The following is a 15,301-nucleotide window of genomic DNA, read 5'->3' on the forward strand; positions in this document are numbered from 1 at the left end:
TAGTACTGCAGAATAATTAGAAAACCCCAGAATTAAAATATTCCAAGATGCAAAAAGCTGTACATTATAATACAAGAAACACAAAAAAATCTGGACAATATAAATCCACCAAAAAATATTAATGCAATCCAGGCGTGGTGGCACATGCCTTTAATCCCAGCATTGAGAGGCAGAGGTAGGAAGATTTCTGTGAGTACAAGGCCATTCTGAGATTACATAGTGAATTCCAGATCAGTCTGGGCTAGAGTGAGAGCCTACATTGATAAACAATAACAACAAAAAAATATTAATGCATCAGAAACAACCTACATTGAGACTGACTTAGAGGAAATGCCTGAGAGAGATTTCAAAAGAATGATTATAAATATGTTCAAAGAAATCAAAGGGAAAATTGAAGGAATCAAAGCTGACACAGGAAACCAATTTAATGAAATAAGGAGGTTAATAAAAGACATGAGTAAGGAAATAAAAATAATAAAGAAAACACAGTCAGAAATACTAACAATGAAAAACACAGTCAGTGAAATAGAAAACTCTGTAGAAAATCACAGAAGTAGAATGGATTAAGGAGAAAACAGAGTATCTAAATCAGAAGACCAGGTGGCAGATCTAATACAGTCCAACAAAGAGAAAGACAAACTAATAGGAAGGCATGAATGGGAATTTCAAGATATTTGGGACCCTATGAAAAGATCAAACATAAGAAATCAAGGTATAGTAGAAGGAGAAGAATTTCACTTCAAAGGCATAGTAGGCATTTTCAACAAAATCATAGAGGAAAATTTCCCCCAAATTGGGAAAGAGATGCCAATTCAGATACAGAAAGCCTTTAAAACATCAAACAGACAAAACCTGGAAAGAACCTCTCCTCACCATATTATAATTAAACTACCAAACATACAAACCAAAGAAAATATACTGAAAACAGTTAGAGAGAAAAAATAAAGTCACATATGAAGGCAAGCACATCAGGATCACAGCAGATTACTCAACACAAACTTTAAAAGCCAGAAGGGCTTAGAGTGATGTATTCCAACTTCAGAAAGATAGCAACTGTCAATCAAGGTTACTTTATCCTGCAAGGCTATCCATTCAAGTAGACGGAGAAACAAGAACATTCCACAACAAAAGCAGTCTAAAGGAATATTTGAAGACAAAACCAGCACTACAGAAAATACTGAAAGGATCCTCCATGCTGAAGAGAAAGAAAAGCACACACATAAGGAACCTGCAAAAAACAAACATACGCTAATACCAGACAGCAGAGGGAAAACTGGAAGAACTATAAAACAAGAAAAGCGGCAAAAATAAATACACATCTTTCAATAATAACTATTAATATCAATGGCCTCAATTCCCCAAGAAAAGGACATAGGTTTGCAGACTGGGTTAAAAAGCAAGATCCTGCTGGGTATGGTAGTGAATGCCTTTAATTGCAGCACTTGGGAGGCAGAGGTAAGAGGATCACTGAGAGTTTGAGGCCACCCTGAGACTACATAGTTAATTCCAGGTCAGCCTGGACCAATGTGAGACCCTACCTTGAAACCCCCCCCCCTCAAAAAAAGTAGAATCCTTCAATTTGTTGCCCCCAAGAAATGCATCTTTCTACAAAGGATGGACACTATTCTAGGGTGAAAGTTTGGAAAATGGTGTTTCAAGCAAGTATACCTAGAAAACAAGCAGGGAGTACTATCCTAATATCTGACAAGGTAGACTTCAGACCAACATTATTTAGGAAAGATAAGGAAAGGCACTTTATATTGATTAAAGGAACACTCCAACAGGAGGACATTACAATCCTAAACATGCATGCACCTAACATGGGGGCTACCAATTTCATCAAACAAACACTATTAGAACTAAGGTCACAGATAACACCAAAGACAGTTGGCAGTGGGGCAACTTCAACATTCCACTCTCATCAATTGACAGGTCATCCCAGCAAAAAATAAACTGAGATGCATCTGTATTAAAATGAGATAATAGAACAAATGGACCTAACAGGTACATACATGACATTTCATCCAAATGCTGCAGAATACACATTCTTTTCAGCAGCACAGGGAACATTCATTCACTATAATAGAGCATATATTAGGACACAAAGCAAATCTTAGCAAATATAGGAAAATTGAAATAATTCCTTTCATTCTATCTGACCACAGTGGAATCAAACTACAAATCAATAGCAAGAAAAGCTATAGAGCATACACAAAATCATGGAAGCTAAACAATGCACTACTAAATGATGAATGGTTCAATGAAGAAATCAAGAAGGAAATAAAAAAATTTGTAGAATAAAATGATAATGAGAACACAACATAGAAAACTTTTGGGACACAATAAGAAATTTATAGCTTTAAGTGCCTATATTAAGAAATTAGAAAGGTCTCAAGTAAACAACTTAATGCTTCACCTTAAGGCCTGGGAAAAAGAAGAACAAGGCAAACCAACAATCAGTAGATGGGAAGAAATAATAAAGATTAGGGCATAAATTGATGAAATAGAAACCCAAAAAAAAAAAAAAATCCAAAGAATCAATGAAACAGAGTTGGTTCTTTGATAGGATAAACAAGATTGATAAACCCTTACTTAGCAAATACAACCAAAATAAAGAAAGAAGAGACACAAATTAACAAAATTAGAGATGAAAAAGGTACCATCACAATGGATACCAGAGAAATTCAAAAAATGATAGGGACATACTATAAGAATATATACTCCACTAAGTTTGAAAATCTGAAAGAAATGGATGATTTCCTTGATTTATATGACATACCTAAATTAACAAGATGAGATTAACCACTTAAATAGACCTATAACAAGTATGGAGATTCAAGCAGTTATAAAAAAAAAAAAATCTCCCAACTTAAAAAAAAGGTCCAGGCTCAGATGGATTCATTGGTGAATTTTAACAGACCTTCACAGAAGAACTAACACCAATGTGTCTCAAACTTTCCCATAAAATAGAAAAGGCAGGAATCCTACCAAACTCCTTCTATGAAGCCAGTATCACCCTGATACCAAAACTATAAAAAGGTAGGACAAAAAAAAGAAAATTAGAAGGACTTGGGAATGGCGGGGTTACTGGCCCCTTGGGCTGCCTCCTCACCTAGAAGTCAGACTCAGCCTCTCCCAGTGTCTTGATTTGAATGCTAGTACATGCTTTGGTGTTGGTTTGCCAATCCCTTCCCCTCCTGTTGAGGTAGTAAAGCCACGTGCTCCACTGATAAGGTTCCCTAACAGAAGAGACAATCCTAAACTCAGTGCCTCAGAAGCTATGAGATCAGCAGGGCCCCCGCCCTACTCTATAATCACACAACATTCTAAAGGAAGTAAAGCACCAGACTGGCTGATGCATCAGAGTCCACAAGACACTGCAGACATAATCAAAACCTTACCTCAGAAATTCAGAAGGAAACTCATCTCTCAAGAAGAAATGGAATTTATCCAATGTGGAGGTCCAGAATGATCCTTGTGGCTGCTATTTGTCAACAGTCAAAAGAATTATCTTTGCAATAAAGGATTTCCAAAAACACAAATGAAAAATTATATATTAAACAACCTTAATAAATAAATATTCTGCACAAAAAAAGTAAATATAGAAACTTGTAGTGGATACTTGTATCACCTAATTTCTGTAATTTGGTTGGCTTCTCCACAAGCTCATCTTATTATGTCCTTTGTACTTATTAAAGTCTGCACTTTTAAATGTAAAAAAAAAAGAAAATTACAGACCAATCTCCTTCATGAACATAGATCCAAAAATTCTCAATAAAATGTTGGCAAACAGAATACAAGAATATATCACAAAGATCCCAGAGACAAAGAGATTATTCAACACATGCAAATCGATAAATGTAACATATTATATAAATGGACTGAATGATAAAAATCACATGACCATTTCATTAGATGCAGAAAAAGCATTTGATAAAAATCCAAAATCCCTTCATGATAAAAGTCCTACAGAGACTGGGAATATAAGGAACATATGTCAACATAATAATGGCTATTTATGATAAACCTACAGCCAATATAATAGTAAATGGGAAAAAAATACTTGAAGCTTTTCTACTAAAATCAAGAACAAGACAAGGATGTCTTTTTTTTTTTTTTTTTTTTTTTTGGTTTTTTGAGGCAAAGTCTCACTCTAGCCCAGGCTGACCTGGAATTCACTATGTACTGTAACAGTGGCCTCGAACTCACAGTGATCCTCCTACCATGGCCTTCCAAGTGCTGGGACTAAAGATATGCGCCACCACACCCTGCTTTGTCCTCACTTTTATTTAATATAGTACTGGAAGTTTTTTTCATAGCAGTAAGGCAAGAGACACACATAAAAGGGATACAAATTGGAAAGGAAGAGATCAAATTATCATTATTTGCAGATGATATGATTCTATGCATAAAGGACCTACCAGAAAGCTGTTAGAGCTGATAAACACCCATAGCCATGTAGCAGGATACAAAATAAACACACAGAAATCAGTAGTCTTCCTATATGCTAACAACAAACACACAGAGGATGAAATCAGAGAATCATTTCCATTCAACAAGTCTCTGGAGTTCCAATTCCACCCCTCCAGCTAAGCTACTCACAGCCCTGGAAAACTTCATCAGGGGCTGGCAGCTCTCCTTAGCAGCCACCTCATGGTTCCAGCATCTCCACTGGATCTCCACTGCAACCCACGGTTCATCCTCACAACTCCATCAGGCCTCCATGCAGGCAGTCCTTAGCAGACCTGCTTCTCAGGGGGGGTTAGGGCAGGACCTTAGTTATTCCCTGAGTGAGTGAGTTGAACAAAAGCACAAAACTGCCCCCTAAATCTTCCTGGCTTTCTACCTCACCATGTGTCTGTACTCACCTCTTCATATATACTTCTCCTGTAATGCCATCCTCCACACTGCCCATGGCCATTTCCAAAACACAAGACTGCTGCAAATTCAATGACCCTCTCTTTCCTGCATTTCTTATACTCCATAATACCAGGTGGGGTGCCAATTTGTTAATCCAGAGGGTGGGAATAAGCAGACTTTGAAGAATAGGACATTTTTCTGCATTCAGTCCCCTTCAAAAGACTGCTTTCTTTCTGTTGTCCCAATGCAGGTGAGCTGGCCCGATCTCAATGGTTATAATCTCTCAATTGCAGCTAAATGGGCAGAAGTTTCACCCCAATTTTTTTCTGTATCATATCCCTCTGCTCACACAACGCAACCCTGCACAAAGTCTCAGGACACAGGCATAACAGCAAGCCTCTCACACAAACTGTTTCTACCCCCGTCCAGACAAAGCTCTTTCTCACCCTCATAAGCCAAACCTCACAGTCCATAATTCTTAATGCATTCATTCAGGTCTTTCAAGTCTGACCAGAATAGTCCATCAAGCTGAACTTATAGCACTGCAAGGTGTCTCTTAGGCTAAGGTTTCATATCCTTTCACATTCCTCTTGAAAATCAGCTCCAAAAGGCCAAAGCCTTATTGTCAGGTGTCTAGCATCAATCCCACTCCTCTGGTACCAACTTTACTGTTGCAGTCAGGTTCACATTGCTGGCAGAAATCACCCAACCAAGAGCAGCTTGTGGGAAAAAAAGGTTTATTTTGGCTTATGTACTCAAGGGGAAGCTCCATGATGTCAGGGGAAAATGATGGGATGAGCAGAGGGTGGACATCACCTCCTGGTCAACATAAGAAGGACAACATCAGCAGGAAATTGTGCCAAACACTGGCAAGGGAAAACTGGTTTTAATGCCCATAAGGCTGCCCCCAACAATATACTTACTGCATCCAGGGGCTTTAATGTCCAAATTGCCATCAACTGGGGCCCTAGCATTCAGAATACCTAAGCTTATGGGGGACATCGAGAATCAAACCACCATACTCCACTGACTCAGCCTCTTGTGAGGACCTACTTGCTGAATCACAGTGTGGAGGATGGCATTACAGGAGAAGTATATATGAAGAGGTAAGTAGAGACACATGGTGAGGTAGAAAGCCTGGAAGATTTACGGGGCAGTTTTGTGCTTTTGATTAATTTACTCACTCAGGGAATAACTAAGGTCCTGCCCTAATCCCCTCTAAGAGTTTCCTAAATAGTCTAATTACCTTCCACTAAACCCCATCTCTTCAAAGTTCCTCACATGCCACCACAGAGGACCAAGCATTCAACACATGAGCCCCTGTGGGGTGGAGGGGAACAGACTCAAATCATATCCATAGCAGTATGGCACAGTCCTCTCCACCCTGGTGTCCTTTGAGAACTTTAAAGGTGTTTATACCTGAATCCTTTGCACAGAGATTTGGAAGTAACTGATCTGGGTTGACTTGGACAATTAGGGCTTTTCAATGTTCCTCAAGTGATTCCCATACCCTCGGGTAACATCAGAAGATACAGCATGTGTTTCTTTTTGGGGTGAACACAGGAGCCCTTCCTTCTGAAGATCAGTGAAATCTATTGACATCAGGACTCCTGTACTACAGGCACTCCTTGTAAAAGAACACCTGCAGGCAGATGAGCTTAGACTCAAATACAGCCATTCTTCCATCGCCAGGCAGGCTGCACCCTCACTCGGGTGGCATATTAGAGATGACCTGAACTATGTTTCTGTCCCTTTGCCCTGTACAGTGACATTCTGATTTGTCTTTAACCTGCTGCCTAACTTTTATATCGTCACTAACATTCCAACTGCTAGATTCTTTAAAATGAGTATTTTCCATGTTTATGGGGCTGGAAAGATTGCTGAGTGGTTAAGGGCACTTGCTTGCAGAAGAGCACATATGTGCATGACAGCAGCATGGGAAATCTGAGAATTTTAATTTGCTAATGTCTCAGTAATAAATTAGTTGTTAGCTATCTGGAATCAGATCAAATTGGATACTAAAAAATGTAGCAAGAGTAGGAAATTTCAAGAAAAACTTTATAATGGTCATGTTGTGAATATAGTACTTATAATTGACTGGTTAGCTCTCCTGTTAAGACATCCATAATCATGACCTAGGTTTATAATTTCAAGTGATTCCTGTGTGTGTGCGTGTGTGTGTGTGTGTGTGTGTGTGTGTGTGTGTGTTCTAGTACTCGGGATTGAACTCAGGGCCTTCTACATACTAGGCAAGTGCTCTAACACTGAGTTATATCCTCAGTTCTTGGTTTATAATTTCAAGCTCATAGTTAGCCATAGTACAGGAGAAACCCTTTTTTTTATTGTTACAGAGGGAAACTCGGCTCTCAACCGGTTAGAATGAAGGCAGAATTGCTTCCCCATCACCATACCAGTAAAACAGGTCCACGGATGTACCCAGATCCAGTACACACAGCAGATATCAGCACCCTCATGACTAGAAATACCATCACAACTCATCAGTAGAAAGACACCCAGATGTACATACAGTGTGTGACAGAGAACAAAGATGATGTCATATAAAACCTACCAATACATGATTTTCTCAGGAGTTTCAGTGAAATATAAAAGTTGTGCTGAGCAAGTGAAATAATAAACATGACCTTACCAACCTGAGCTGAATAAAAGGATAAAATTTAGCATGAATTAGTTAAAAGCCCAGCCCAGCACATGCTGAGATTTAACCATGTGCTTCTGAGCAAGATAAATTACAGGTAGTCACTAATAAAGGCTGTTCACTATTTAATTAATTCATGGATCTAATTATTAACATATTTATAGGCTAAATAAAGTGGGATATTACTTTAAGCCAGACCTATCATATTGAGAGTATAAATATAAAATTGAAAATTTTTGTCACTGACTTCATGTACCCTGAGACAGGTATCCCAGGACCAGCCCTACCCAACTTCTTTTCTCAAATCATTGCTAATTAGATCAAGCATTTTTATGTAGTTAATATTAGCACCAACCCCTTTTTTGCTTGACTGCTTCCTAGCAACCAAAGCAGAGTATCTGCTTGCCAATATACTGTTGGCACAAAAGAACCAAGTGAGTTTGCAGTAGCTCTAGAGAGGCAGAGATGCACCAGTAGGCTCCATGTTGATTTTGTGAATCCACTGTGGGATTCACAGTATCAGCCCTCTGACCTTTCTGTGCTTTCTGTCACAGGCCAGAGAAGATGTAATCCACATGCTGAAGACAGAGAAGACCAAGCCTGAGGTCCTTGAGGCTCATTACGGATCTGCAGAGCCAGAGAAAGTGCTTCGGGTCCTGCACCGAGATGCTATCCTTGCCCAGGAGAAGTCCATAGGAGAAGATGTCTATGAGAAACCCATCTCTGAGGTAAACATACAGTATCAGCGAGTCTCCTTAGGACACCTGAGGGAACGCCCTCCTCCTCCATTTACAGACTTGAATGCTTGCTCTCAAAAACACAATTTCTATGGCACACTAACACAGAGTTAAAGCATGATCACATAGTTCATGGATGGCAGTGGGGAAGTTTCGGTAGAAATTTAAGAAGTATGCTTAAATATGCTTAAGGGCTGAAATATGTTCTTGTGTGTGATTATGATAGTTACATGCTCTTGAGGTACATTATTGCTTCATTTCTCTAAAAAGTTAGCATGAAAATTTGAAGTGCTTTGTTTACACATTGAGTTTTCAAGATAATTATCCATTTGGCAGTCTTAAATTAAGTTGTATTTATTATTGATAATTATGGTTTAATGCCACTCAATTTTTGGCATCTTAAAGAGTGTCATAATTAGTTAGTCTTATGTGAGTTGTACTGACTGAGGCAAAAACCTCAATGAAAAATTTAGGACAATTCTGTAAGATGAAATAATTCCAATTGGGTTACAATTAGTAATTTTATAAAAGATTATGCTAGGAGCTATGGAATGTTGTTATTAATTACCCAAGATGCCAAGGCTGAGAAATACTCTTACACCATCAAAGTTCAAAGCCAACTTTTGTATACTCATGTATGGATCTAGCCAGATTGATCTTTTTTTTTTTTTTTTTTTTTCCGAGGCATGGTCTCACTCTAGTTCAGGCTGACCTGGAATTTATGAAGTAGTCTCAGGGTGGCTTCGAACTCACAGTGATCCTCCTACCTCTGCCTCCCGAGTGCTGGGATTAAAGGAGTGCACCACCACACCCAGCTATCCAGATTGATTCTTTCACATTCATGGGGAAAAAAAAATCATAGCTGTGAAACCGGTAGGACAGATTAAACCCCCCCCCCCAAAAAAAAACCAGAAAGCAATTTTGAAACAATTTATTTTAAATTTAGCTTTGAATTTAGATCAAGCCTTTGGAATAGCTCAGTCTGACAGATTGCAGCAGCAAAATCAGGTTTACAGTGTTTAGAACAGATGGACAGTTCCATGCTTCTCTAATGTGTTCAGCTGGAGCTCCAGTCTCATCTTCTTTGTTTGTACATTTCTTTTTGAGGTAGGGTCTTGTTTTAGCCCTGGCTGACCTGTGATTAACTATGAAGTCTAAGGATGGCCTTGAACTCACAACGATCCTCCTACTTCTGCCTCTCAAGTGATGGGATTAAGGGAGTTCACTGCTATGCCCAGCTTTACTCTCATCTTTCCTTAAAATGCTAATACATAATTGTGTAGTGGGAATCAGTCAACAGGCTGGATCCACCTTTATGTCGGAGAGCCACCATCACCAGCTGGGTGTGCTTTACACAGGTCACTTCAGCTCATCATGCCTCAGTTTACATTTGTGAAGGCGGGAGTTACCAGTGTCCTCCTCAGTGTTGTTCTGACAATTAAATGGAGTAATGCCTATAAAGTTTGCAACATGGTTTCTGGCACATGCTTGATACTCAAAAAATACTAGCCATTTGGATTGCCAGGTAATTGGGTGTTTCTGCCTCTGGAAATAGGAACAGAGCAGAAACATGCACCCTGTCATTTGTCCTGGGCTGGGCGAAGGTGGGTGTGCCTTTGCCCTCCTCCTTCTCCCAATCTTTGGAAGGGTCATTCCATCCTAGGGGAGTGAGGAGGGTCAGGGGAAAAGCCAGGAGCCACTCTTGTGCATATTCCCAAATGTAGTCCTGCCCAGTAACAGAAACAGAATGCTCGAAAGAGAAAAGGTTTTCCACCACCATTTACAGAATTTTTGCATCTTAGCATAACTTCTTATTCTCACAGTTTACAGTTTCTTTTTGTGCTGATCCTTCCAAGTTCACGAGGCAGGCTCCCCGCTGCGTCGCCTTCCTTAGGGTCGTGGAACATGGCCGGTGCTACTCATGTTGTCCTCAGAGCGGCCTTCTCTGGTGCTCCAGTTTCCGGTTGGGTAACTCGTCCTCATCATCAACAAAAATACTTTTCTGTCACTTTTCTATCAAAGGAAGGCTCAGTTGGTCTCTTTTTTTCTTGTTTTTAGCATTTTAGCCAATTTCTTCAAGTGGCCCCCTTCTTTTCCTTTGCTGTTCTATAGATCTCAAATTGTTTTTCTTTGTAAGTTTGTTTCTCTTTTTGCTTCTATTTTTCCATGCTTCCAAACCCAAATATTTGTTTGCTTTCCTTTTTTCCCCTTCCCTTCCCTTCCTTCCTTCCTCTTTTTCTTTCTTTCCTTCTCTCTCTTTCTCTTCTTTTCCTTCTTTCATCCCCTCCTCTCTTTCTTTCTCGTTTTGAGAGATAGCATATTACCACGTAGATCAAGCTGACCTCAGATAAATGGTAATCCTGCAACAGCCTTCTGAATGCTTGGATTACAGATGAGTGCCATCAAACCCAGATCAAATGTTCCTTTCTTTTTGGCTTTTCGAGGTAGGGTCTTGCTCTAGTCCAGGCTGACCTGGAGTTCACTATGGAGTCTCAGGGTGGCCTTGAACTCACAGTAATCCTCCTACCTCTGCCTCCCAAGTGTTAGGATTAAAGGGGTGCACCACTATGCCCAAGGGCTTCTTTTCTTTCTTTCTTCTTCTTTTTTTTCAGTCCAGTTTCATGTACCTCAGGCTGGTCTCAAACTTGCTATGTAGCTGAGGATGACCTTGAGCTCCTGATCTTTCTGTTTCTATCTCCCTAATGCTGAGATTATAGATGTACACCAGCAGGTATGGCTTTTTTTTTTCTCCAATTTTTAATTGACATTATACACACACACACACACACACACACACACACACACACACATTTTGTATTTTGATCACAATCTGTCCCATTTCCTTCCCTTGACTCCATTCCTATACCCCTTCCACTGAACTCCTTCTTCCCAGCTGAGTAGTTCCTCTTCTACTTTGATGTCTTTTTTCCTCATGTGTGTGTGTATCTGTGTGTATTTATGTGTATGTGTGTGTGTGTTATGTGTATGCATGTTTGTATATGTGCATGTATGTGTGTGTGTCAATGAATTTAATTAGGGTTTCCAGAATAAGAATAGGTGGGGTTTATTTATCAGTGCATATGCAACATACCAGTGGCTATACTCCTGAATAAAATGTTTTCTCCCCCAGTAACGATTAACTGCAGTAGCTCTTCAGGGAGACCTGGAAGTTCATGCCCTTACCTATCATCCATAATGGAACATTGATGGGCCCAATATTGCTGGAAACAATGGTTGCTGTGAAGTAATGAAGGTAACAGTCATGTCATGTCCAGAAGACAGCATTCCACAGCACTCCTCCCTATCCTGGAACTCTTACATTCTCTCTGCCCTGTTTTCTGCTGATCATTATGTCTGAATACTAAGATCAAGGATTATAATTTGGCTTGAAATTTATTGGTCTTTGTTTTGGGGAGTTTTAAATATCTGGCCTTTGGTATTTTGGAGGGGTGCTGTAGATGTCTCATTTAATGCTGAGCTCTCCACAGTCACTTATTTTGCACTGTGAGTAGTTTTGAGTTTCCTTGGTAGTAATTCCATCTGCAAAAAGAAGCTTCTCAGACTAAAGGTGAGAGCATCTCTAATGTAGAAAAATAAACATACACAGTTAGAGGGTAGTTTTATAACTTTAATATATCCATTTAGCCAAACAGCAGCAGTTTCCCTTGTGCCTATGACCTTCCCAGCCATAGGCTTTTGACTGAGTTTTCAGGTTTGGGGTTTCTTTCTCTTTTTTTTTGACAGCTTCCATAATTCTAGACAATAAACCATGATAATTCCATCACACTCTCTTTCCTTCTCACAAATCCACACTCCATCATATCCCATCCCCCTCTCAATTACTCTCTTTTATTTTTATGTCATCATCTGTTCTTCCTATATGAAAGTATTTATGTAGGTAGTGCCAGGCACTGTAAGGTCATGGGATATCCAGGCCATTTTGTGTCTGTAAGAGTAAGCAGTCCTATGCCTCCTTTGGGTCTTACATTCTTTCCACCACCTCCTCCACAATGGACCTGAGCTTTGGAAGTTATGATAGAAATGTCTCAGTGCTAAACACTCCATTGTCACTTCTTCTCAGTACTGTGGTCACTTTTGAGTCATCCCAGTGGTCTCTGCAATCAGAAAAGAGAAGCTTCTCTAACCAAGAGTATGAGTAACATTAATATATGGGTATGAATGTTAAGAAAAGTGCTTACAGGACTAAAGAGATTGCTTAGTGGTTAAAGCACTTGCCTGCAAAGTCTGACAACCCTGGTCTGATTCCCCAGTGTTTACATGAAGCCAGATGCACAAAGTGGCACATGCATCTGGAATTTGTTTTCAGTGGCTGAAGACCCTGGCGTGCTCTTTCTGTCTGTATATCTCTCTCTCTGCTTGTAAATGAATAAATAAATGTTTTTAAAAAGTGCTTATAGGGCAGTTTGGTGGGCATAATATATGCATTTAGCCAGAGAACAGCAATCATTATGCCCCTAGGGCTTATGACCTCCCCAGCCGTAGGCTTTTGAGTAGGTTATCAGAGTAGGTTATCAGTAGCAGGCATATATTCCTTGCCATGGAGTGGACCAATTAGTGAACAGTTGGTTTCTCCCATAACAGACATGACACTATTGCACCAGTTGGCACATTTGGCCTAGCTGGCCAATCTTAAGGCTCACAGTGTCCACTGCTGATGACCACCACTGATGACTTCTTTCTCCTGTAGGGCTGCATGCATCGCAGCTTTTTCCAGCTTTCTGTCAGCTGGTCCAGAAGGGAGGAGGTGTTCAGCTCAGCTTCAGCTTGATTTCTCACTGAACTACAGCCCAAGCATGTGGAGTTTTCAGCAATAGGGTCTTACCATCTGATGGGAAACCAAGAGCCTTGACAATGGCAAGTAATGTTTTGGGGACATCAAGGAGCTTCCTGGCTAACAACTCACTGCAAGGTATCCCATCCCTGGCGCTGAAATTTTTCTAGTAACAATCTATGGTTTCTGGGTATGCCATTATCCAAAGAAGTAAGTTTCCGTATGGCTTATTCATGACATCTTAAATTTTTATTAACTCCCCCCACCCTTCCTTTAGTCAATCCCTTCCTCTAACTTCAGTGTTCATCTATTTATATATATATTACCTTCCCCTTAAGTCTTCCCCTCTTCTCCCTCCCTTATAGCCCCCCTTTTTAAATTTTTGCTTTATTTTTATCTATTTCAGAGAGACAGAGAGAAAGAGGCAGAGAGGAAGAGAGAGAGAATGGGCCTCTAGCCACTGCCAACAAATACCAAGCACATGTGCCACCTTTTGCATCTGGCTTACGTGGGTACTGGGGAATTAAGCTTTGAACCAGGGTCCTTAGGCTTCACAGGCAAGCACTTAACTGCTAAGCCATCTCTCCAACCTTTATAGGCCCTTCTAACTTACTGACCTCTGCTAATGACTTTTACTCCAACTTACATACAAGCCCAAACATTTGTAGTTATGACCCACATATGAGAGAGAACATGTGGTGTTTGGCTTTCTGGGCCTCGGTTACCTCACGTACTATAGTCCTTCCCAGATGCATTTATTTCCTTGCTAATTTTATAATTTCATTTTCTATTGTATTCATTATCCACTCATCTGTATAGGGAGTTATAGTCTGGTTCCATTTTCTTGCCATAGTGAGTAGGTTCACAAAAAACATGGATGTAGAAGTGTCTTTAGGGTAGTGAGGAGAGGGATATATGCCTAGGGGTGGTGTAGCCGGGTCACAGGGTAGATCTGTTTTTAGCTGTTTCAGGAACTTCCACATACATTTCCACAGTGGCTATAGAAGTTCATATTCCCTCTAGTACTGTGGAAGTCATCCTGTTTTCCACATCCTCACTAGTATTTACTGACATTTGCTTTGTTTTTTTCTAAATATTTTAAATTTATTTTTATTTGTTTAAGAGAGAGAGAGAAAGAGGTAGCTAGAGAGAGAGGGAGGGGGAGAGAGAGAGAGAGAGAATAAGCATGCCAGTGCCTCTAGCCACTGCAAACAAACTCCAGATGCATGTACCACCTTGTGCATCTGACTTACATGGGTACTGAGGAATAGAGCCTTGAACTGAGGTCCTTGGGCTTTACATGCAAGTGCCTTAACCACTAAGCCATCTCTCCAGCCCCCCTTTTTTCTAAATATTTTTATTTATTTAAGAGAGAGAAAGAGGAAAAAAAGAGGCAGAGAGAGAGAATGTTTTGTTTTCCTCTTGATAATAGCCATTCTGACAGGAATGGGATAGAATATAAAAGTAGTCTTAATATGCAATTCCCTGATGGCTAAGGATGCAGAAAACATTTTTATATATTTACAGGCCATATATATTTCTTCTCCTGACAACTCTCTATTCCATTCCATAGCCCACTTAAAAAAATATATTTTGTTTATTTACTTGAGAAAGAGAAAAAGGTAGAGAGAGACAGAGAGAGAGATAGAATGGGAGCGCCAGGGCCTCCAGCCACTGCAAATAAACTCCAGACGCATGCATCTCTGGGTGCATCTGGTTTATGTGGGTCCTAGGTAACTGAACCGGGATCCTTTGGCTTTGCAGGCAAATGCCTTAACTGGTAAACCATCTTCTCTAGCCCCCATAGCTCGTTTTTGTTTTTAATTGGGTTCTTTGTGTTCTTATTATTTAGTTCTCTTTTTTTGGTTTTTCAAGGTAGGATCGCACTCTAGCTATAGTCTCAGGGTGGTCTCAAACTCATGGTGATCCTCCTACCTCTACCTCCCAGCTGCTGGGATTAAAGGCATATGCCACCATGCTTGGCTATTTAGTTTATTGAGTTCTTTGTATATCCTGGATAGTAATCCTCTGTCAGATGTATAGCTGGCAAAGATTTTCTCCTATTCTATAGGTTGTCTCTTTGCTCTATTCACATTTGCTGTACGTAAGCTTTTTATTTTCATGAGGTCCCAGTGGTTTGGTCTTGAGATTCTTTTTGTTTTTTTTTTTGGGGGGGGGGGCTTTAAATTTGTTTAATTTTTTTAATGTTTAATTTTTTATTGCCAACTTCTATACTTACAGACAATAAACCATAAT

The 15,301-nt window shown here is 39.9% G+C and overlaps 1 protein-coding gene across 2 annotated transcripts in view; it reads left to right on the plus strand.

Moving 5' to 3' along the window:
* Window positions 1–15,301, plus strand: part of Filip1 (filamin A interacting protein 1) — a 259,788-nt gene that overhangs the window by 169,457 nt on the left and 75,030 nt on the right. For both annotated transcript variants that reach the window (XM_045160606.1, XM_004660402.2), the window contains exon 3: window positions 8,071–8,244. In XM_045160606.1, the coding sequence (XP_045016541.1) occupies window positions 8,071–8,244 (174 nt within the window). The remainder of the gene's footprint in view (window positions 1–8,070; window positions 8,245–15,301) is intronic.

Source organism: Jaculus jaculus, chromosome 10 (assembly GCF_020740685.1).
Source record: "Jaculus jaculus isolate mJacJac1 chromosome 10, mJacJac1.mat.Y.cur, whole genome shotgun sequence".
NCBI lineage: Eukaryota > Metazoa > Chordata > Mammalia > Rodentia > Dipodidae > Jaculus > Jaculus jaculus.